The following is a 25,593-nucleotide window of genomic DNA, read 5'->3' on the forward strand; positions in this document are numbered from 1 at the left end:
ATTGCCATAAAATGAATTCCCTACCAGGAATCTCATACCTCCAAACCCCCGATTCAACTGGTTTCTCAATTAGGCCCCCCGAATAACAGCCGCCACAACACACACACTACGCGACACATAAATCAAATGCCATATTTCATAAATTAAAAGGATGGACCCATGTATCTCGGCGAAAATCTCTCACTTACCCCGACAAGGGTCATTTGTCATAGAGACCGCGGAGAGCGTAGGGTGGCAACCGTGCGGATGCTGCACAATAAGGCGGAGGCAAAACGAAAGGATTAAATCATCAAAATCGGATCAGGAGCGTATCAATTAGTGCCCCGGCGGCATTTGGACGTTTCTCCTGCGTCGGCACGCTCGTCAGATGGAAAATTAGTGGATTCGGGGATGCTGCATAGAGTGTTACATGAGATCGCTCTAATTGCACTCGTCTGTTTGATAAATTCCACTGATACCAAGTGAAACTGAAGTCGAAACGATTTCTCAGTCTATTACTAGCAGAAACTTTCAGATAGTTCCCCCAAAAAAATAAGAAGTTTCTCATTTAAAGATCAAGGTTTGAGAAAAGAAGCAACAATAAAATAAATAACAAAAAACTCACCACATAGCTTTGAATAAACTGCTCGTGAAAAGTTGAGAATATGAAGGATTTCTGAAGATGCATATTTTCCAAATAACCTCGACAATTATTCTCAATTACATGCATAGTTGGGGAGCCCACGATGCTACATCGGGATTTACTCGAGCGTCGTAGAGACCTAGTGAATTTTGAAGATTAAATGGTAGAAAGAGAAAAAGGATCAATGATGTATGCACTTCCAGCGGTAGGGAAAGCGTCTGCAGGTTTCAAAGATGTAAAAAAAATCGTCAGGTGTAGGTTCATATTCCAGCGTGTCAGATTAAAATATTATATATGCCCTGCATGTCTCTGATAATGAATTCTAGTGTTGCAGTCGTGTTGACCCATTATTCTGACAATAATCAGGGGTGGTTTTCTCAATTTGACTGTTTGAAGATGATAGCAATGCATTTTTTCAAAATGTCTCCCTTCTTGTACCTCTAATCGTTTTTGTATTCATTATGAAAGTTGTAAGTTGTTAAGTATACCAAAATTCTATACAACTTTCTTCGAAGCAATTTTTTCATACCCTCAACCGTTTTCGAGCTAAAGAGAAAATTCAATGATCTGAGTCTCAGGGGACAACGTTATAAGGAAGTGCTAGGAATGAAGCAAAATGAAGGATTTTAGAATATAAGATTGTTTTGGCTTTTCATTCAACCTCAATACCTTTAAACAATCGTCAATCGTGAGATATATTGAAAAACGAAGCAGCCAGAGGTTGGCTTTTTCGTCAAATATCAGCCAGTAGAAAAGTCGTCGAGATAATCCAACTTTTAGTGCATAATATCTACTACTGATCTAGTGAGAACCTAACCTAACCTATTGTGACGTGATTTTAGCACAATGCTAGCACCACAAACTGTGGTGATATCATTGTCTCTCCATGACCGTTTGGCTGTGTTCCGATTCGAATTCCAAGGGGCCGTGTTACTTGAAATGTGGCGCCGCAAACCGACACGTCTTCTGGCAACAAGACGCAGGTGACAATGGACAATCTTGTCCACCATGTTCGAATGTAAACGTGTCCCGCTGAGCTATGGTCGCCGACAAACAAATGCGACGCGTTTGCCCCCGGCTGTATTTGCGACCTGTAAATGTATGTCGTCCGTGTGTTTACCCGCGAAGATTTTTGCAGGTACATGGCTTTTGGAATGTCGTTGATAATGGAAGAGATGTGCGAGGACTCCACGTTGCTTGTCGGAGGTTTCGAAGGCGCTGAGAATCACTTCTGAATGGACAATTTTCGTTGTGTGAGGTAGGAAATGAGGACTTACATTAGCTGAACATAATGAAGGGGTATTAATGAGTTTAGCGTTGCGGTTTTCACACTCCTCTCCAGAGGAAGATTCACTTATCCTAGATATCAAAAGGATCAAGCTCTGGTGGAGTCCTTTTGCAGTTTTCGGGTTCTCTGTGCTCCTCGGCTTTCTGATGTCAATCTTTCTCCTCTTGTACCTGGTGTTCGTTGGGTTCCTGATCTTCCCACATCTTTTGTCGAAGTGGACGCTGTTCTCTTCCATGTTCTGCATTTCCCAGGAACTTAAGTACCGTTCTCGCCATCTCCAGCAGTAGGTACCGCTTTCTGGATGACTCTATAGATGGTGTCGTCCAATTCAAGATTCTTCAGATTCTCTGTCAGTTTTTTTTGTATCAGGCCTGTTGATGAAATGACAATAGGGATGCACTTGATATCCTCCAACTTTCATTATTTCCTGGTTTGTTCCTCGAGGTCTCTGTATTATGAAATATTTCGATATGCCTATCTGAATATCTTGTCATGGCAACTGCTCCAGGTCCATTCTTGTACTCCGTGCTTGAAAATTTCTGGCATCCCCCGGTGATGAGCTGGATGGTTTCATGTGTCCCACAGCCATAGCGACAGCTATAATAGTCCACCACTTAGGCGTCCTTGGCGATATATTTCATATAGTTCCTTGTTGGAACCACTTGATCTTGGATGGCAATGATGGGTTGGGCTTCATAGTAACCAATTTATCATTTTTCAGGTCATACCGCTGTGGATTTTCGACGATGGTGACGAATAAGAAAAACCTTTCACTGGCCCAGATGAAGGTAAGCTGATTAAAATCACTGAACTCCAAATAGTCGACTGTGGTGGTATCACACAAAACGCCTGCGGCATTTCGGAATTATTGCTACGAAAATGGCATAACCATTCTATTTATAGGAGATAAACCGAAAATTAACCCATATATTGCACCATTATCTCTCAATTCGAACCATTCACTCTAATGGGAATGATGGAGTTCTTTGATAGACACATCCATAATCGTAGAATTTTGCCTAACAATGTCTTATATTCATGCCTGAAAATACAAGAGAGCACATCAGTGAATCGGTAATTTTCTTATCAAAGTTCAATATTAACACGTGGGAAACATTCTTACGTACACTTTTTTCTCCCAACTTCTCCTAGCAACTGGAGATGAGTAAATTGGCGCGATCGATGAGTATTCCAATTACAAAGGTCAATTCCGAAGTTCCCGAGCTGTAACATGTTCTTCGTCGGCTGTGGGAAAGCTCGTAAGGGAAGAAGCTGCCTTCTCTCACGTCAAAAAGCAACGGAGAAACGCCGCTAGGCTACTTTCCGAACCATATAAAGGTGTCAATCAAATGTCACATCTATAATCGAGAGAATTAAAGACCAGAATGGAGCTGTGTACGATTGACGGGTAACTTAAAGTGTTAATACTTCTATTTTGAGTGTGCTTAAGCCGATTCACAGACGGAGAAGACCTTGCATTGGAAGGACAGATACTCTGGGAGCAATAAAGTTGAATTTGATATGGCATATGGCATAACCTGAAGATACAAGCAAATAACGTTTCATGTTTTATTCTGGAGATATGTGGAAAAAACAGTCTCAGGCACACTTTCAAGAGTTTCAACATCATTAGACAAAGGGTACTTATTTCCTGATGTTCTATCATCCCTAAAAATATTTTTTCGATATTTCTGATTCATATTCATATTGCTAATGAATCGAATCAATAAAGTAGGTTCATCAAGTGTTTTCTTTTCTATAGAGAAATCTTGGACATTTGAATTGAAGCACTGAAAAAGCTTTTCTCTAAACGGTGAGTAATTATGATTACAGACGGGTTTACCTCTGTGAAACCCATAACAGAGGCAGGAACAGCAGAAATCTAAAGGCTTTTTCATCGGTATGATCGAAAAATTAGATACTGGTTCAATTGGTAGGAATATTTCTGAAATTTAAAGTCATTGCTTCCTTTTCTAATCAGACATTGAATTCCAGACGAATACAGAAGGATTTTCTTCGAATCCCGATAGTCTGAATACAGACAAGTTAGATAATGGCGCACAGGAAACTTGGAAAGCATTAAAGCAATACGATAATTAATTATAGGGGGTAGCATGGGATATAAGAAGGGAAATAAGCAGCTTTCTGTTTGTTCTGCTATTTTATGTTAACAAGAGGTACAAGGAGAGCCTTCGTGAAACTGGCTATGTTTGTTTCTCAGTTCTGAGAACCCGCTTCGAGTTTTCCTTTTGATTCAGTCTGTGAGAAGGCAGAACCGAATTCCGATTACCCGTTTTAGATGGAAACGTTTTTCCTACGCTTAGTTTCCGGAATATTTCATCAGTGTATTGCATTTACCGTCATAAATTACGAAAAGAGAACGATTCAATTCTATTTCTTTACAAATGAATGAATTTTTTCCATAGTTTGAAACTCTCTTGTTAGTTTAGTGATTCATACACTTCAAGAGGAGGTTGATATATTTGTTCTTTGAATTAAGTTACCTACGGCATCTGCGAAATCAGCAAGTCAAAGCTCTCTAGAAAAGCCTTTAGTGGCAGAGAGTTTCCAAGTATGTTCGCTTTAGATATCAAAAAACGGTCATGTAGATGTCCGAACTCAACTGTATATCGATGAAATTCACCTGCTCATCGACTTCAGGTCGAAAACAGAAACTGGTCTGTCAAACAAAATGCGTACTGTCGTCTACAAAAGAGTGGATAAGGTGGTTTGTTGTAGGTCATCGATGTGAATCAGAAACAGTGTTAGTACTAGTGTCTATCCCTGGGACACAGTAGCACTCCTGTGAAAATTAGATGAGTGTCCATCGAAAGCCTATATACTTCTTCCGGAATGGCTTTCGGAAGTTTATCATGAAGATCAGCATTCCACATCTGGTCGATATCCAGTGCGGACTCTAGGGAAGGTATTGCACAACTCCAAACATATTTTGTGAGCAGTTCTTAGGTTAATCATTGTCGGCGATATCCGATATCTATAAAAAGTTTTATGTATTAGTTAGTAGCGTTCGAAATATGTAAGGATATCAGAGTTGATGTTGTTCACCAGGATTTTGCAGATTGCTGATAGTAGGGGAATAGTATGGTGTTTGGAAGGTATTTTAGTATAGGCTGAATACACAACCTTTGGAAAGGGTTATATGAGATCTGGAAGAAATTGGTTAAACAGTAACAAGCTGAAGAACTCACTTTTCGAGGATTAGGACCATCCTTTTCACCTTGAACTTGATTTTGTCTAGTCTATGGTGTTGCAGTAGCACTCCTTCTGTGAAAATTAGATGAGTGTCCATCGAGAGCAGCCTATATACTTCTTCCGGAATAGCTTTTGGACATTTATCATGGAGAGCAGCATTCCACATCTGGTTCATATCCAGTGCGGACTCTAAGGCGGATCGGCCACCGAATGCGAAGTTGAGCGAAGCTGTGCTTTTTCAATGCTAAATCACGAGCTACGTCACTCGATTCGTAGCTTGTCAATTATATTAGTAGGTACAGAAAATGCTCAGCTTCGCGCAACTTCGCATTCGGTGGCCGATCCGCCTAAGGAAGGTATTGCAGAACTCCAAACATATTTTGTGAGCAGGTCTAAGGTTGATCATTGTCGGCGATATCTATAAAACGTTTTATGTATTAGTTGGTAGCGTTCGAGATATGTAAGGATATCAGAGTTGATGTATTTCACCAGGATTTTGCAGATTGCTGATAGTAGAGGAATAGTATGGTGTTTGGAAGGTATTTTAGTATAGGCTGAATACACAACCTTTGGAAAGGGTTATATGAGATCTGGAAGAAATTGGTTAAACAGTAACAAGCTGAAGAGCTCACTTTTCAAGGATTAGGACCATCCCTTTCACCTTGAACTTGATTTTGTCTAGTCTATGGTGTTGCAGTAGCACTCCTTCTGTGAAAATTAGATGAGTGTCCATCGAAAGCAGCCTATATACTTCTTCGGGAATAGCTTTTGGACGTTTATCATGGAGAGCAGCATACCACATCTGGTTCATATCCAGTGCGGACTCTAAGGAAGGTATTGCAGAACTCCAAACATATTTTGTGAGCAGGTCTAAGGTTATAAAAAAAAAACGTTTTATGTATTAGTTGGTAGCTTTCGAAATATGTAAGGATATCAGAGTTGATGTATTTCACCAGGATTTTGCAGATTGCTGATAGTAGAGGAATAGTATGGTGTTTGGAAGGTATTTTAGTATAAGCTGAATACACAACCTTTGGAAAGGTTATATGAGATCTGGAAGCAATTGGTAAGAACAGTAACAAGCTGAGGAGCTCACTTTTCAAGGATCAGAACCATCCTTTCAACCTTGAACTTGATTTTGTCTGGTATATGGTGTTACCCTTGGTAACACCATTTTTAGTCAGGAGTTTATTGTAGAGTTGTCTTAGCAAAAAGTTTCACCTTGCCTTCAGAAGAAGTAATTATGGAGCTCGATCATCAGCTGGAAGTAGATTGGAAGTAGTTGTAGGCCAAGAATGTGAGGATTCTTGAAACTATGGACATTTTCGTTTTAAGCTCTATGAATTTCATTTGAAGGACTCAAACGACTAATATGTACCCTAGTACATACTGAACAATTGTTGTTACTCCCTAGAGTAACAACAATTGTTCAGTTGTTGCCTTGGCTCCCTGGATCTCCCTATTTTTCATCCATAGAACACTTCTGGGATCTGGGAGATTAATGGAAGGAGATTACTCCGTTTTTCTCATCCTCCACAGACTCTAGAGAAACTTCACCGTGATGTTGGTATGTACTGATTGCCTGGGATGATATTGCTTAAGAGGAATAGTTTATATTCTGTGGTAGTATGCTGGTTTTCTTCATTTCTATCTCACTAGTGAGATATAGACTGGCCCAGACGCTCTCAGCCGTCTCTGCACCCAATCATCCCCTGAAATAACCACACACTGTGTCTGTGTATACTCATATCTCCGCCATGCACCAATTCCAGCGTCCGTTTGTTCAAAACAACCGCATCAAGGCGCACTTTCATCAGCGAACCCTCGGCGATTGGCTCTCAAGACTAAAATTCCAAGACGTTCCTCTTATCCCGTTCTGCATACTTGTAATAAGTGAACAAGAGATGGACTGAACGCCGGTTTCCCCACTCCCCCCTCCCAATCCTCCAACCCCCGTCGACGTCATTTCATCCCGACTCTCATTTGAAGTTTCTTCCGAGGCAATTGCAATAATTGATGTTAGAAGATCAAAGCGGTCTATTGGCGGATAATTATGGATCTTTCTCTTCATTACTATAATGGGGGTGTATTGAGATACGAAATTCGACGCAGAATAACTGGCGATATAAATGGCTTTCGTTCATTTGGGGATTGTAGGGGAGGCGACTTCGCGAATAACTGGTTTGTGGGGGATCGCACTGGGTGGAATCTGAATGGAGTTGTTTTTAAGGAAAAAAGACTGAAGATGGAGGTTTCTTGATGCTGTTATGGACCTTTCTCATTTTGTTTTATTTCATTTCATGTGCTACATCTCGAAGCCTTATATTTGTTTTGTCCCCCTTTGAGGACTTGAGAGAAATATTCACTTCTACAAGAGGTTGGTCTTTTAGAATATCGTTGTATCATGTGTTCTGGGAAATTGGTGTGTCCAAAATTTGCCTCCCAAAAATATGGGGTCATTTGAAAAAAGTCAAGACCGAACGCTTGCAACGAATTCGTTGAAAATTTCTAGATTTATTACTAGAAGAGTTGCTCTTTCGGAATATGTATCACATTTCCATCTACGGTTACTTTTATTGAGAGATTAATGACTTGAAAACTGACCTTCAAAAAATCCTAAAAAAGATGGGTTCAGTTAAAAATTAGTCAAGACCGAACGGTTACGCCGAAATGGATGAAATTCACAGATTTATTTCTAATAGAAGAGCTGCTTTTTCAGAATATGTATCACATTTCCATCTACGGTTACTTTTATTGTGAGATAAACGACTGGAAAGCTGGCCTTTGAAAAATCCTGAAAAATATGGGTTCAAAAATCGGTCAAAAATTCGTCCATACCGAACGGTTGTGCCGAGATGGATGAAATTCTCAGATTCATTACTAGAATAGTTGCTCTTTCAGAATATGTATCACGTTTAGATCTAAAAAGATTTTTGTGAGCGATACAAGTGTTTAAAGTTGTGCTCTCACAATCTTCGGCATCTTGTGAATGAGGTCATCAATGAAAGTTTGAGGAATATCTGTCAAAGGATTTAAGCTAATGCTGTGCAACCTAATCCAGATTTTTTACCCACAAACTATTCCACCGAGAGCTTGCCGAAACGATCTATTATTTCTAGATGCTCTGAAGAATTTCGTCGTGCAATTAGTCATATTAGCCGATCTTGTGCGACGCTAGCTCTTGTTCATGCTCTTCCATCCACATGAGTAAATGCAGCACTTCCACTAGTACGATAGCAATTCCACGCTCTTCTATCTGCACTTCGCGAATCCTGGGGACGGTTTGCAACTTTAATAATCTAGTGTTCGTGAAAGAAAATGTTTCTTTTACGGGTCGATAGGACGTGTATATTTTGTGATTTCCATTTGAAATGAACATAGTTCTTGAATCCATAAAAATGCCTCTTGAAACTTCCCATCTGGTACTCCAGCGAATCCGCTTCAAATCTACGGCTGTCCTCATTCCAGGATTTATATCAAGGATACAAGCTTCTGCTCACCTGTGCGAATCAAAAGGCTTCCAGATGGGTACACAATGGACAAACAATGGATCTCGGAATAATGGACCACTTTGAATATCAAAAGGGGCTTTGATACGGAATAAAAATATACATACGTCTTCCCGAAAATCATTGTTGATAAACGAGAGGTTCCCAAACAATCATTGCTAAGCTTTCTTGCTGAAAAAAAGTGTGTGAGTCATAATCTGAAATAAACTATCATGAGATACTTCTTTAGTCCTATTAAAAGTACTAAATTATATGACATCAGGAAGCTTTAAGCTTAAAGGGACTCTAAATTGTATTATGAAACTGGAGGTTAGAGTAATATTCTTGACTGCATGCCAAAAAAGTAGATCAACAAGCTTCTTGTACGAGTGGGAATATATGGATTATGATGAACCAAATGGCAGTCTATTCGATCACCTATTGAGTGCTGTGAAAGGAAAATTGGTTTCTTATTGAACCATTAGACCATTTTTTTGTACCTACAAATAATTGATATGAATTTTACCATTTCAGTCGTTTTCTTTTTTTCAAAATTAAGTAAATCTATGGCATTTAGAAGTTGGAGGTTTATACCCCCACCTCTTTGATCCTCTGTTTTTTGGGGTGTAACGTTACTTTGCAACGAGTGTCTTGGCATACATTACCTACTGATTCTTCGTTTGGGGACCGCTGAACCGATGTCCGTATAGGCATTGTGTGTCGCACCCAATTCAGAAGGTCCCTAGGGGCACTGTCTTTCTTGTGTGTTGGCACCATTGTTGGTAATAATGCGATGGGATTTAAATCGGCCAAGGTAGACTGATTCCGAACAAAACATTCAGAGGATCTGGCGACAATGCCTGTTTTATACAAGGGGCTTCTTGCTCTGATAACTGGACCAAAGAAGTTTCTTCCATGGACCAATATCGATTCGGATTGAATCTAAACCTGTTTTTATTCCAAAGAAATTAAGATGTTCAGTATGGGGATTATTCAACATAAGGCTTTATCAGAGAATCAGATAACACTGATAATGTAATTCGGAATGATCATCTTTTTAGTCTCTCAGGATGAATATATAGGTGCTTTCGAGGGCTAAGAGAGGTCAATCGGAAGAAATGTTCTTGGTTAACATTTTATTGTGATCAGATTTGATTCACGAAACTGTTTTGTTGTCATATTGTTTTTAAATTTTTCCATTCTGTTCAGTAAAGTTTTTAACCGAATGTTTCAAATACTTATGATTAGCTCTGTGGCTGCTGAGTAAGTGAAGAACGCTTAGTTTTCAAAAAATAGGCGCAGTTTCGAGTTGGATTTATAAAAAGTACATACAATACACCATTATTAATCTACCTAGATGGACAAATCACAAGTTTATGCTGTAGATTTGCACGTTTGCGTTTTTGACAATGAACTTTCTTCCTAAGAGATTTTCAGACCTATCCAACTTTTGGTTATTCAGGAAAAAGACAACTTCTTTCCTAATTCAAATGGCAATATAGGTATCTTTGCCTTTGCATCGTTAGATAACTGATTTTTTATGGAAATTTCAACGTGAGCCTTATCTTTGGTGAAAAATCAACGGTTTTAGAGTAGTTATTGGGAGCAATTTCGAACTGCTTTATTAATTCGTCAATTTTGGAAATCACAGGAGGAAACTCTTGATAGTGCATATTCTTCAAATAGATTCCACCAAATCGAATACATGAGCATCGAGCCCGGGTAGCTCAGTCGGTAGAGCATTGGACTTTTAATCCAAGGGTCCAGGGTTCAAGTCCCTGCTCGGGCGAAACTTTTTATTCTCCTGCATCATTTTATATTTATAAACCAGCAATATGATTTTGATGAATAATTAAGAAATAACTTCAGTATGGTTGGACCTCATGCTTTCTGTCAGAATTGGATAAAATCAATATTTTCAATTATTTTTCTCGCAGTGATCTCCACAAGTATAATAAAAGTTATTTTATTATGTCCCATTTCATTACTTCGAGGTTCGAATGAAGGAGACCGATTCGATTTTTGCTTCCTGCTCTAAATTCAGCGCGAAAAACCGGATCACTCAGGGGAGATCAAGAGTGCGCTCTTGATCTCCGTATACGCGAGACGAAATCGCCTAATTAATCATTAGGTGACAGGGGGCATTCTTCTTCAGCTGTATCTCATCGTCGCATCTGTTTCGAGTCCCATTCTTAAGGCTGCTGCCATTGTTACTTTTATCGGTGGATTTGCAAATCAGACTACGTGCTCGAGAATATTTAAAATTGGATGCATTGTCCAGCCTGCTCTCTTTTCTGAAGACAGACACCGGGGAAGAAAGATGTGAATGTAACAAACAGTGTAAAAGTATTGTGTTTTCGAGAAGGAAGTGTTTTGAACGGAAAGCTGGATAGGATTTCAAAGGACTATTATCATGACTTGATTGAAAGTTATATTCAGAGGCATTCGATACACTTCCATGAAAAAACCCTCAAAATATATCTTTGAATTAAGTATTAAATTTCATGATAGATGTTTTTACCATGCAACCAGTTGTTTATGGAAAGCTAGACTAAAAAAACCTTGATTTTCACTGTGTTGCATATGCAGATCCGAGTAACATCAAGGAGCTGATTCATCTGGACTAACTCAACAAGCAGTTTCTGGACAATCGAAATCCATTAAAAACAATAAAATGCAAGGCAACTGAGTCCAAAAAGTAGAAAAGAAATATTGAAAAACTCCGAAGTGAAACATTTCACCACCTGAGCTGTATCATCGTCAGGCAACTAAATGGAGAACGTTCCACAGAAGAAAAGCGAATGCTGACCATGGTTTCGGTCTCATTTGACATCGTCAGAGCAACATAGCCTCTTCTCTGATGGAAAACGCTTGCAAGAAACAGACTGACCCCAATTGAACACTGGCAGTAGCTTCTGAGTATTATCCAGTAGTACTCGAGTGCCATCCAGTATGAAACATCATTATAATAGAAAGATAGATAGTTAGATAAATATTCCTTATTTCAAGTTTCATATAAAAAATTACTGTTGCTGCAAGTACTCGCTCATTAACAAACCGGGCTAGACTGTGCCAACATCATACCAATTGTAATCGTTTCAGAACATTTGTGTGAATAATTGTTTATCATCAAATTTATTCGTCAACAAAACACTTTTATTATTATTAAAATATGTCAATCATTTCAATTAGCAGTCGAAGATCGAACATTGACAATTCAATACAAAGAGCTTCCTATACCATTTTTACGGAGTAAAGATTTGTAGATGCTGCTTCCATCCAAATATTATTCGAGACTCTTCACAAAACCTAATCGTATTCCCAAACTGGTAGATAAAAGAGGATTTAATGCATACGAGCGTATACCGCTCTGTATACATTCAGTTCCGCTCGACAAGAAATAAGAAATTACAACTATTCTTTCTCGTTCTTTTCTCCCTGTTCCTTTATCTATAATTTATTCGTTCACTTATTCTGTCTCTCGTATGTTATTGTGCCCGATTAGATATATAGAAGTCGGCGTTTCTGATGTGGAAGGAAGAATAAGAAAAGCTGCTGCAACAGCCCATCCCGTTACTCTATAAACAATAGTCGACGGAGATGCAGAGATGCCTTCGCGTCAAGTGGAAGGACAATGGATAATGGATTGGTATTGTGGGCATTTCGACCGCATTATCTGGGGATTTCTTTAATGAAACAAAAAATTACCGAGAGGTTTACTTAGATAAGCTGGAGATTCATTACGTCGATCTCTCCTATATGAGACACATAATTCTATTTGGAAACTTGTTTGTTTCGATGGAGGCTCGGGTTGTTGGAGATGCCGCTGCTGGGAGGAATGAACAGAAGCAGTTTTTGATGACGCTCTCTTCTATACAGTGTGGATGTTCGAAAGCTACGTCGATATCATTACGTCATCTAGAATCCATATAATTGTGTCTTGTAGCTATATTTGATCGTCGTACCATCCGCTGTAAAGAGATGTTTCAATTTGTTTATCATGCCTAGAGTGAGATGACTATAAAATTTTCCAATAAAAATTTGATCTGGTTATCGCTGGATCAGAAGTTTACTTTATACCGTTCTTAGTTTGTCCTACATCTCAGTTCTAGATACCGAAGTGATTAACAACGACCAAACTACAATCAGACTCTCTTATTCATTTATATGACAAGAAGATTTGAGCTTTCATACTCGAGCGTGTCAGATTTTCATACAGATTGTTAATCTAGGTGTTGCAGACGTGTTGACCCATTATTTTGACACTAATCAGGAGGGTTTTCTTAATCTGACAGTTTGAAGATGATAACAAAGCTTTTTTTCAAATATTTTCCTTCCAGTACCTCTCTTATCGTTTCTGTATTCATTATGAAAGTTGTAGATGATGACAACTTTTGTCTGAAGCTATTTTACTTACTCTCAACCGTTTTCGAGTTAGAGAGCGATAAGGGCGAGGAGCTTAGCCTCACATGCGAAAGGCCAAGGTCAAGGAAGAAATCCAGTCTGAGGTATATTCATCGCGATATATCTCAAAAACGTCCAAACGTAGAAAAAATTGCTTTGGACAAAATTTGTAGAAAATGTTATGCTCTACAAATTCTATAATGAATGCGAAAACAATTTGAAGCCCAGAAGAGGAGATAATTGGGAAAAAATTATTTTTGTGACCTTTACGGTCAATTTTTATTGTTTGGGCTTGCTGAAACTGTCAGATTATATTTTTTCCGTTATTCTTGAATTATTATCTTCAAAATGAGGAAAAAAGCCACCACGCCACGTGACTTTATTTTGCAAGTTTAGCGCCCTCCCACACATTTTCGTCACCTTTAGATTGTCAGATTTTCAACATGTAATTACCCAATATATATTTATCTGACATGCTCGAGTAAAACCGAATTTCCCTCTTGGGCTCCCCAACTATAGCAGCTTGACTGTCGGATTGCAATGCCTCATCTCTGATGGTTTCTTTCTGGATTCGTTTCAGAACATCTTTCAATCACGCGTTAGCGAATTTGGTCTTCGAATGAACCATTCTTCGCCATCGTTAAAAACCTATCCATTTTTAGCGATACCACCGATATAGGGACGCCCGAACATAACATCGTACGTCGCGCCCCAGCAAAAGCTACATAAACGGCTGAAAATCCGTCATCGCCCATTAAATCATCTCCGCATCGGTGGAGCGTCTGAAAAAGTGCCGATATCACCATTGCGTCAGCTCGTTAACCACGGTCAATATGCACCAACGAATGATTTACCGTTGCCGCCAGTCATTCAGCGGTGCAACACTGAACGCACCCACAACCAACAGTAGCCAACATCGGCGAGATAAAATTAGCCCTGCCGTGTTTGCAAGTCATGGTGGGCTCCCAACGACCCGAGGCGACAAACTTCTTGCCTCTTCCACGGTTATTGAGATGCAACAGGGAGCCCGGCGATCTTGAATGAGGAGCAACGAGGTACGAAGAACACAAATAAAAAATGGGTAAAACATTGACCTGAGGTCAGGGTCTTTAGAGCGATTGTTTCAGCTCATAAAAGCGGGACGGTCACACAAGCAGGTAATGAATTTGCCCAATTCTGCTTGACACACAAAATAAGTTTCCAATATTCGGAAGAACACAGATCCAATCCAGTTGAAAACAAATAGGCTAACAGCCAGTTCCACAATCAATTTTGAAGTGGGGCTTCCCACTTGATTATAGAACTGGCTGTGAGTGACATACAAAATAGAACACTCGGTTTTAACCAATAAATAAGAAGTAACAAACGATCAGTTTCTCTACCATATCTCAAGAGTTTTTGTGCAATCGACTGTTCTTACAAAAATAATACAAACGCGGTAATCCTGAAGAACTATCTGAAGCTTTTATCATCATTCATCATGCCTGGATTAAGAAGACAAGAAAATTTTTATCAGCTTAGCAAGTTTGATAGGAAACGAATAGGGACTGATTTGAAGTAGCGGAGAATATCACAAAGGTTCATAAATACAGCTTTTGTCTCTACGGAACCGCTGCACGTCCACTGGTTCAATTGCAGACAAATGACTCACAATGTAAGTTCTTTATCGCCGGATCAGAAATTTTGTAGTGACGTATCGTCCTCAGTTTGATCTACCTCTTACTCCTAGGAACCGGTGAAATTATCTCGAAGATAATGGCTAATCGTCTGATTCCACTCTCAGAAAAGCTATTACCTGAATCCCAGTGAGGCTTACGACCCAATCGAGGTACGGTGGACCTAATTTTTACACTGCGACAGCTGCAAGAGAACGCCCATGAACAACAATCAAGGATCTATACAGCCTATATCGATTTAAGTAAGGCCTCCGACTCGGTAGATCGGGAGCGCTATGGAAAATCATGGGACGCCTTGGAGTACCAGAAAAATTCTTAGCAGTGTGTGAATGCCTCCATACCAACAACACTGCTAGAGTACAGCATAATGGCTCTACAGTCGACCATTTCTTAACTGTGCTGTGCGTTAGCTCTTTTACTGTTCAATATTTTCGCCATAGCTGTCTCTATAATTGCTGACATGAGTATGCCTGTGAGAGGTGTTGGAATGAGATTCAGATTTGATGGAGGCCTGTTTAATCTGAATCGCCTCATAGCAAAAACCCGTACAAAGTTACGGAACTTCAATATGCAGACGACTGCTCACTTATCGCTAGCAGCTCAGAGGATCTACAGATATCACCTATAAACATATATACGAAGCTTTGGGCCTTAGACTCAATATTGACAGAACCAAAATCCTATTAAGTCCGCCAGAAAATCTTCAGGCAGATATCAGCCTGGAAGATGAAACTTTAGAACAGGTCGAGCAGTTCAAATACTTGGGAAGCTTCATGAATACTAGGGCTAACCTGGACACGAAAATACACAACCGTATCAATGCAGCATCACAGGCATTCTGGGAGCTGAAGGACAGAGTGTTTCAAAATCCCGACCTCAATCTGAAGATCAAGACAGCTGTTCACACAGCAGTGGTCCTCCCAACGCTTCTTTACGGAAGCGAAAGCTGGACACCCTACAGGAGACCTATTAAACAGCTTGAAGAAACACAACAACGTCATCCAAGACAAATAATGCACATCATATGGTTCCACAAAGTTTCAAATGCTGAAGTCTTGCAGCCTGCGAGTTGTATGACAATTGGGACTCAAGTAACGAGGGCCCGAATCAGATGGAGCGGCCACATTCTGAGGATGCAAGACAAGATTTTGTCTCAATTATTCAAATTTTTAAGGAATAGACAAAAAAGGAATGAAACCAAACTGTGAAACTGAACAGTCATTTCACCAGAAATTGTCTATGGAATATTCAAGATGGCTGAGCCACAACCCCTAGAAGTTCGACAATGTTTTATTCCAAGTACCGTGGAAGGTGACTCCGGCATCCAAAAAACGAAAAACGAAACAAAACACGAACATATGGCTCGGTACATCCAAGTCTATCTGATTAGATCTGAAGGACTTGTGAAGGTCCTTCTATTTTTATTATGTCGAAAGAGCTACTAGAACATGTTGACTCGGCGATATTGTTAATCGAACCATACGAATCCAATACTGATAAGTAGTACCTCTGGTTGCTGTATTTCAAGATAGCATGAAACTATCGACGGTAAATCAATAACCTGCTGGAGAATTCAACTTGTGAACCGCATATCATTAATTATACCCAAGTCGACTTGATGCAATTTCAAGTTATAATTATAACATATTGAATAATTCACAGAGCAGTCGCTACTGTATTTTGATTCATACTCGACGTCTCTGTGATTAATAATGCTGTAACAAACTCTGTCATGTAGTCATGGAAGTCGGTCACTTCTCTTCAAGTGACAGACCTAACAATAAGCTGAACAATACTCCTTTTATGTCGTTGTGATGGTTTCTCTTACGAAAAATTATAATATTTTGCAAACAAAGATTCTTTTTGCTCTTTTTCCTGATTCCTCGATCTGGAAACGACATAATATACAGAGTGTCCCGGGAGTAACTGATCATTTTACTTTGACCGGAGCATGGTGTTTCCCAAGGTTTCATGGTTCTTTTCACGTAATTTTATTTTGGTCCGATGAAAAAACATGAAAAAACGCTCTAGCTCTAGCTGCTTCCAATAGTTCTCAGGGGATATCCACTCAATAGAATAGAAGTTATCTGAATTCAATTATTATTTTTCCTAAAATTAACCATCAAACTATTATGCCAAGCGTTAGTTGATTCAGAACACATATATTTTTCTTTTTTCTTTTGGATTGGTCTACTCACGCGCTCTTCCTTACGCATTGCAAGACTCTCTTTCCCAGATTGTGTTGCCAATTGGTTGAGTAATATTTTTTTAGTTTTATTCCCACACTGTAGGCGCTTAACACTTGCTTTATGACCTAACTACATAGGTTTGTTTAATTTCTTAAAAAGAAATTAAATAGGTTCATCTAATCGGCGTTGAACAGTTGTGAAGAACTTTTAGGAATTTTGGAACTCAAAATTAGCTAGTGGAAAGTCTGCCTAAGCGTTCTCTGAACAGGAATAATAACCACAAGGGTCAGAAAATCTAGCACCTAGTTTTACCAGCAATTCTTGATAGATCAACTGAATTCTGCTCCACTTTGTGTCAAAAGTGAAACTGATTTCAAAATGTTGCCTTGTTTCCCAGAGAGAATTAGTTTATCTCCATGCCTTACAAGAAAAAATCAATCATGTGTCAGCTTGAAGAGGGAAAAAGTTGTTTAATCCCCAATCCATTTTTTTCTGTAATAATCGTTCTTACCAACACAACCAAGAAAGTAGCACACGGTTGCAAATTGTTCGATTATTTAAATGTCCACTCAGATCTGATCGATGATCTATCAGTTAATAAAAATTATGAATTACAAAACAACGATTAGCATAAAAACTAGGTTAGCGATCTTTCACCATCAATCACTGCGTTAGCCGAGTACTCAAGCCTAATGGATAATAAGAAACGAATTGTATCTCCTGCCTATACGAAACAGGTATTATTACGTCCGACTGAAAAATGCCTCGATTGGGCTTGATTTCATAACTTACATGACACCTGCAATAAATTCCTTATAATTTATAGCTCAATTTCCATTCATAACTTGTCTTCAAGAAGATAGAGAAGATCTCGGATAGGCGCGCTTGAGGGAAAAATGTATCTCGTAACATTTTATTTTATTTTTAACCTTTCCGTACAGATGATACAAGGCAGAGGCTTGATGGAAGAAGAAATGAAATGCATTGTTTTGATATATACAAGGATATTTTGAGAAATTTTCAGCCTACTATAGAACCAAACAAAATTTCAATGTCAAAATATTTTATTACTCAACATATTTTCCTCTTAATTGGATACATTTATTACAGCCAACTTGCAAGGTCTCTAGACCTTTCAAAAAAAAAATGTTTCTTTTTGCTCTGCAAACCAGACCTGCAAAGCTTTTATTACCTCTTCGTTGGAAGAAAATGTACGACCTGTTAAACTTTTTTTCGGTTGCGGAAAGAGATGATAGTTGGATGGAGCCAAATCTGGTGAATATGGGGGGTGTTCTAGTAAATTAAAACCTAAATCATGAATTTTTTGCATGGCACCATGAGATTTGTATGCAGAGGCGTTGTCCTTCTAAAACAAAATACCTTTGGATAGCTTTCCGCGTCTTTTCTCTTTAATTTTTTCCCGTAGACCGTAGAGTGGTCGGTGATATCGAATAGTAACCTCCGGTTATTGTTCTACCTTCATTCAAAGAATCATGATTACTCCAAGGCAATCCCAAAACACTGAAGCTGATTTTTTCAGCAGATTTTAGGACACGAAACATCTTAGGTCTTGGAGAACCAGAGTGGCGCTATTCCATAGTTGCTTTGTTTCTGGATCGTAGAAATGTACCCAAGTCTCATCCATAGAAACAATTCGGTTTAATAAGTCTACATCGTTTTCAAATCGAGCACAGATCGAACGCGATGCTCCTACCCTTGCACGCTTTTGGTCAACATTCAAACCTTTGGGGATTCATTTTGCAGCAATTTTTCTCATGTCCAAATTGACGTAAACTATATGAGGAACGCGTTAGTACGAAATATTCAGTGCTTCAGTTATCCGTTTTTGCCCAATTCGATGGTCTGATAAAATCATGTCATGAACTGTATCGATATTTTCGGGGACTGACACAGAAACTGGCCTTCCCGATCGGTCATCATCTTCAATGGAAAATTTACCTCTTTTGAAGGTTGCAGTCCAATTTTTCACGGTCGCATACGAAGGACATTGATCACCAAGGGTATTAAGCATATCTTCGTAAATCTGCTAACCTCTTAACCCTTTTAAGTACAGGTACTTGATGATGGCTCGATACTCCAATTTTTCGATTTTCACAAGTCCGGTGGACATCTTTCTTTTAATTTATTGCGTAACTCTAGTTTACTTTTTTGACCTCAAACTTCACACTGACACTTCTAATGAGTTATTGTTCGTTGCTGTGGTAACGCAATATTGTTCTTTATGCATGGAACTGGTCTAGGCTAACTAGATATCAATACATCCTCGTATATCTTTATATTTGTAATCTATGCCTAAATATGTTTGGGCATGGCTCCCATGGCCTGGTCAGCAGAAATCGCAGTATTCGGATATCGTAGGTACTTTGATCGGATTCCCACTTTCATTAATTAATTCGTGTTTCAATGATAATAACTCGAAATATGCGTGACGTATCGAGTCCCATACTTCTTGATGGGACTCAAAAGCACTTTCGACGTAGAAATCCCGCATTCAAGCCAAGATTGAGTATAATATTTCTTCGGGCTCGTGTATTACACGCACATGATGCAGTCGTACGTTATAATAATGCGAAAGAGGCAAAGGCAAGTACAACAGGTATGAATTATCGCAGCTAAAATTAACATACCTGGATCTCAGACAAAGACACTTTTTGTACGGGTTCCGCTAGCTGGTCGGTGGCTATCTTTCAATGTCCGACAAAGGGGGAAAAACCATGCGAATTATTTTATTATTATTTTTTTCTTGCGCTTGCTGAATGGTCTGCCGATGACCGTGTCGTTATTTTATAATGACGGGGAAACCATGGGTAGGTACTGTTGTTTTACTGAGAGTTGACACTCGTAGGATTTGACCACGAAAAGATATCAGGATTTCTAAATGTGTTACAGCTTAATTTGACTGGAATCATTTTTAGTTGGTGAAAAATTCTATATTTCCTCAAGTAAAAGCCACATACACACTTGAATCAAGCTCTACCGCATTCAATTTCGATATTGAGGTTTGTGTAAAGACTAGAACCAAGTGAATACCTTTAAAATGAAAAGACTTTCATTTGTTTCTCATTTGTAAACGTCAGTTTCCAAAAACACAATATTAATCAAGAAAGTTTATTTTATCAAGTCACTAATTTGTAAAACTGACAGTTAACTTGCAAAATTTTTACAAGTTAGTAGTATTATTTACATTAGAAAATTTTGTTTTATCGTCATATATGTTGAAAATCATGGTACAATTGTTATTTCCAGTAACACAGATTTTTGATGATGAAAGAGTTGATACTGATGATGATGAACCATCTGTTGACTCAGAAACTGCTGAACTCGAGGACTGCAGAACATTTGTACTCTCCTTACTACCAAATAATTAATTTGCTAGAAATTTCGATTTTTTTGTTGACCGAATCATCGACATAACTCATCGCAATTTCGGTGCTCTTCCACCATCCTGCACGCTTTGGTGCTAAAATATCTCCACCCGAATCCGCAACCATAGTGGCTCCAGTTCTGCGAAAAGAATGGCCGGTGTATAACTCTGGGTCTTTTAAACATAAATATTTCACTATTTGCTTTGGGACACCACCAATAGTGTGCTGGCCAGCATTAAGGGAAATGCACTTTCCATGTCGGTAGGTCAAAAAAAATCTTAGGCTTTCTGTTCCAGGAGGCCGAAGATTAACATATTTTCTGTATAACATGCAGGGCTTGAAGCTGCAGCCATCATCGGTTATTGTGAATCTTGTTGTTAAATTTTTTGTTTGCCGCAATGTCACAATAACGTATTTTCCCATATCTTCTACATCATTCATGTTTCAGGAAAGAATTTCGTCACATCGACAACATCCAAAAATCCCAAATATTGTTACAATTTTCGCCAGCAACCACTGGTCATCAGGAGCATGTAAAATAAATTGTTCAGCCTCTTCTTTACTTAATACCTTGGCCTTTTTTGGCGTATAACGCTCATTTTTTCGCTTCAGAAACGCTATTACCTTTTGAAATCTGCAAATGACAACTTAACGTCATATTTTTCAATAAATTTTTTTAAGGAAAACAAACCTGCATTTTCTTTCATTTCCAAGCAGCTTTTCAGCATGGACCATTTTGCCCATAAAGTATTAGGGCTGAATCTAGCTGATAGTTGATTCAAGTAGACCAACAAAACATCTTCAGTTACCCCAATCACACTATTTTTGTTTTGCCACTTTTTGAAGTCGTCATATTCTCGCTCGTACCGTGAAGCTGCTTTTGCAGGTAATAAACTTGAAGCTACACTGCTGGCTGCCTCAATAATTTCTTTTGGTACATCCAAAACAAATGTAAAGAAAAATGAACAGACATGTTCATGGCAACGCTTCCATAGCTTACGACATTTGCGACAAATTATTGAGATTTTTTTGGAATTTATCTAACCTTTTTACAAATGAGAAACAAATAAAATATAAAACAATACACGCAAGGAAACGGGTTTTACTGGCTCAAGGAGGTAACTGACTCGCCTGCGGCTCGTCAGTTATATCTTCCATTCGCCAGTAAAAACCTTGCTAGTAATGTTATATACTATTACCTATCATTCGTTCTAAAGTTCCTTTCAAGATCAATCAGTAATTCCTATGGCATAAACATGTTGTTGTCTTCTACTCCATGCAAGTTCAAATCCCTCCGATCTCTTCCCCAAGAAAAACTTCATCAACCCGTCCCATTCAAAAGGAAATTGCCCCACAATGGCCAGCGCCAGAACTTGTATTATCTGCGAACGCCTGTTTGAACTTCTCACTCTCGATTTTTATCCTGCACATTAATTTCGTTATGGAAGACCCTTCGTCTTCGTCCCTAGCGTTCCCTTTGTCGATTATTTTCCGAGTTAACTCAGTTAGGAAGTTGCGAACTGCACGTCTCTTGAAGCGGTATTCAACAGACAATGGAGCAATCAATAGGGTAATGAGAGGACACTATATCTAATTATTGGTGCGGTCATCCCTGTCTCCTCGACACTGGCTCCAGGACAAGACGACAGGAGTCCCTCTCCGACATTAATAGAGGTTCCCCATAGTCCATGGCCGTCTTTCTGCAAGTTGAGATGAATGCATGTTATACATGTCGTTGGAAGTGTGGGGAGTTGAAGTGGAAAACTGTGCTGTTATGTTCATACCATGTCAGATGTTTAAATTTGCTGCATTTAAGTCACTCTCGTTGAATTGGTGAGTGTTAATTTGATTAGAAAAATTATTGCACGAGATCATAAAAGAGGTAGCCTCACTTCAAATCTGAACAGCCTTTCAGCTTTAGATTGAGTCGATATTTCAATATGGATCAGGAGTTCTCGAAAGAGCTTTGCCATTCATAGGAATTGATTTGCTTTACAATAATGATAAAAGCAATATGCTGTTAAACAAAGAAGCGGCAAATGGTAAAATGTGGAACTCTCCTGGAATAAGGGTTGTCAATAATGGGAACTGGAAAGGCCAAGACATATCTCGTTATAATTCTTGATGTGTTGACAGTAGTGTTTCATTGCATTGTTTATGTGATACTACTATTATTTATCATTCAATAAACGGCAAAATAAACGTTTCATTCTAGTTTCATAACAACACATAATGGTGATTTTAGGTTTGTTATACGTAGCATCTATCCTTTTTGTAACCAAAATTCTACAGAGAAATAATGATTCAAATTTGTTTCGAAATTGCGTTGTTGTAGTTATATATTCTTCAGCTCTATAACCCAGGGTAGGTTTTGGCCGACTGCACCACTTTAATCCACGACTGACGATCCTTTATTATATCCGGGTCGTAAGGTATACCCATTGTTGACTCTCCAGCGCATGCGTGGTAGGCATAAAGGTCTTTAGTCTTCTTCCCACTACTCCATGGTAGTACCTATAATCTATTAAGAATTCAAGAACAACGTTAGTGGTGAGTAAACACCAAATTCAACGTTGATATAACGTTTTGCACATCCCATTGATGAAACGTCGAGAAACCACGATGAAGACAACTTTCATATTGGTAGCTGAAACAGGTTGTTGAATAGTTTCGCATTCAACGTTCATGTAATGTGTCCTACTCCTTATTGAATATACGCCATAAAAGCAAGAGAGTGACAGTTTCTTATTTGTTGGTTTGACTAACGATTTTTTGAATTGAAAGACGTGTATGTATTGATTAGGTTACCACTGCAACTGTTTGTTGAAGAACCAGAAGAGGTAGACCCCAGCTGAAGGTCATGTTTAATGGAGTATTAAAATTTAATGGCCGTCAAATTATTATTTAGATTTCTGGGGAGTTTGCATGGAAATTGTCTACCTCTATTATTTACCAACAGATTTTGGCTTTGAAGCCCTTTCTCTGCCTTCCAATCATCCGCATACCAAGCTGCTCCAGCACAGTGGCACAACAACGGAACATTACGCCCATAACTGTACCACAGATTGCCACTATCTATTCCAGCACGGTCCGCCATTTACGACCATTTTTCTCCAATTTCGAAATAATTAGTTATTTGTTCTGTTATTTAGAATACCGGGCGAAGAATGAGCAGATCGACGATAACTCCTGCAAGTCGAAAAGCACGCACCAAATGATTGACTCCACAATGGGCCCATGCCCATCAGGCCCCCGTGCTCCGCGAACAATGGCCAGCTGGAATCATTACCAGAGACAGCGGAAGATAAGAGCTGATCGAAGGTTGACGTATCTTGAACTATGTCCACGAAACTCAGTTCCATACCATTTGAGAGTTGTTCATGTCAAATTAATTACTCGACTGTTCGGCCGGGAGAGAATTGTTCGTTACGTTGCTGGTGAAACTATGAGGATCTGAGGAATCTATCAATCGTTCCGATTGACAATGGGAACAGGGCGATATGATCTTCACAAATCCGTTTGAAAAATGCCCTTTCAACGTCTCATTCCGTTCGTGATCTGTACGTCTTCGGGGATTGCCTCGCTTGAACTTCTCGAACGTGTGTTGAATTTTTTTTTAATAAAATGGTTCGTATAGGTGCGACCTCAATGCGAGGAGTACCATAGATCAATGGAATTTAGAGGAAGTTTTCATTGATTCGGCACTTGGAGGTCTGTAGGTCCCGGTTGTAAAGACTTCCACAGGCTGGGATATTACTTGAAGTGTGGTCGTATCGAGCTGTTCCAGATGTCTGAAGCTCCACTGTTCTTTTAACAGATGTCTCAAGCCGTGGTCAGTTCTTAGGAATATAAGCCATGAAAGTACCTGTAACACAGTGAAAGATCAGCAAAAGTCAATGCCCAAGGGAAAAAAACCTATATGTGGAATATCCCTCTTCTGGATCTAACCTAACCTGACCTGACCTGACCTAACCTAACCTTACCTAACCTAACCTAACCTGACCTGACCTAACCTACCTATATGTGGAATATCCCTCTTCTGGATCAAGTCAGGCAGTGTGAACAGAGATAGTGCTGCAAATCCTGGTCTTATTTGGCCTCTGAAGATATATCCCAGCTTCTTCCAAGCAGCACTTGCAAGTGCCGGAGAATAAACGAACTTTTGAGCTCCATATTGCCCTTTTGCGGGGATAAGTTTGCGCGATTGATTAGTTCTGCCTTAACTGGGGGAGTATTTTGCTTCTCCTCCATCTCCACCTTTACTACTGACGTAGGTTTCAGTAGGTCTTGGCCACCAGTATCTTCCCATAGAATAAGAGCAAGTTTCCCTTCCAAATCAGTTTTGGCGTTGGCTAGCAATGAAAAAGCATTCTGTCACCAGGTGGTCTAAAGTTTCATCCCTCTCTCCACATAATCTGTACTAGTTATCTTCTGCCAGACCCTTGGGTGCTTCCTGAAGCGACAACGCCCTGTAGGAAATCCACTAAGGAGGTGTAGAATATTCTGACTAAAATCCAGATGCTTCTTAGATCGCGCAGAGATTCCTTCAGAGTAATTGTCTTTCGATTCTTTCCATCTCTTGAAACTCTTTCTTGTAGAAACATTTTCCTTTACCAGAGGAAGGATCTGGGTCAATGAAAGGAGTTTGTGCTTCTTTCTTGACGAGTGTGTTGGCCTCTTCATTCCCTATGATTCCCAAGTGACCAGAAACCCAGACTTAACAGCCTTTGGTATTCTTGTCTAATGAGTTTCCTTTGGCACTCCCATATCTTCTCAAAATCGATGACGAGCGAGCTCAATGCTTTGATCGCAGCCTGTCTGTTAAAATATATCACTATGTCAGATAGTTTCCTTCTAGTTTAATTTTCACACGTCTTACGATTGCAAATATTTCTGCCTCAAAGATAGGTAGACAAAGGACTTGCGATAGTGAGCATCCTGCGCCAGTCTCTGTCGTGGTTTTTGAATCATCTGATTACCATTTAATAGCTTTTTTTTTGAGATTTCTTTTTCCAATCTCCACCTCCACACCTGACGTTGTCTTTAGCGTCTTCCTTATTTACCCACTGCATATGTGAAAAAGGGCCTATGGAAGTTGTGGAGTCCAAACTGCAAATACGAAGAAAGCGATGTGATATTTTTTACAGTGGTTACACTTTTGTGTGTCGATTTCTATCGATGTGCGCTTATAAAAAGTGACTGAAGATCTTTCTGTGTGATTTAATACAATTTCATAGGATATCACTGCAATGATGAAAATGGAATTAACGAACTAATGAGAACAGAAATTGAAACTTTCTCGAAATAGAGATACAAAATAAATAACA

General features: G+C 39.2%; 1 protein-coding gene and 1 non-coding gene across 3 annotated transcripts in view; both read left to right on the forward strand.

Moving 5' to 3' along the window:
- The window catches only part of LOC123309331 (transcription factor SOX-13), a 345,241-nt gene that overhangs the window by 69,829 nt on the left and 249,819 nt on the right, over nucleotides 1-25,593 (forward strand). Inside the window, exon 1 of one of the 2 annotated variants that reach the window (XM_044892395.1) lies at nucleotides 2,648-2,698. The exons of the other annotated variant lie outside the window; for it this stretch is intronic. Coding sequence (XP_044748330.1) covers nucleotides 2,657-2,698 — 42 coding nt within the window. The 5' untranslated portion in view covers nucleotides 2,648-2,656. Of the gene's footprint in view, nucleotides 1-2,647; nucleotides 2,699-25,593 lie in introns of those variants that run through there. 2 annotated transcript variants of the gene reach the window in all.
- Trnak-uuu lies at nucleotides 10,328-10,400 on the forward strand. Its single transcript has one exon. It is a non-coding gene; the product is annotated as a tRNA-Lys (tRNA).

The sequence above is a fragment of the Coccinella septempunctata genome, chromosome 3 (assembly GCF_907165205.1).
Source record: "Coccinella septempunctata chromosome 3, icCocSept1.1, whole genome shotgun sequence".
Taxonomy (NCBI): Eukaryota; Metazoa; Arthropoda; class Insecta; order Coleoptera; family Coccinellidae; genus Coccinella; species Coccinella septempunctata.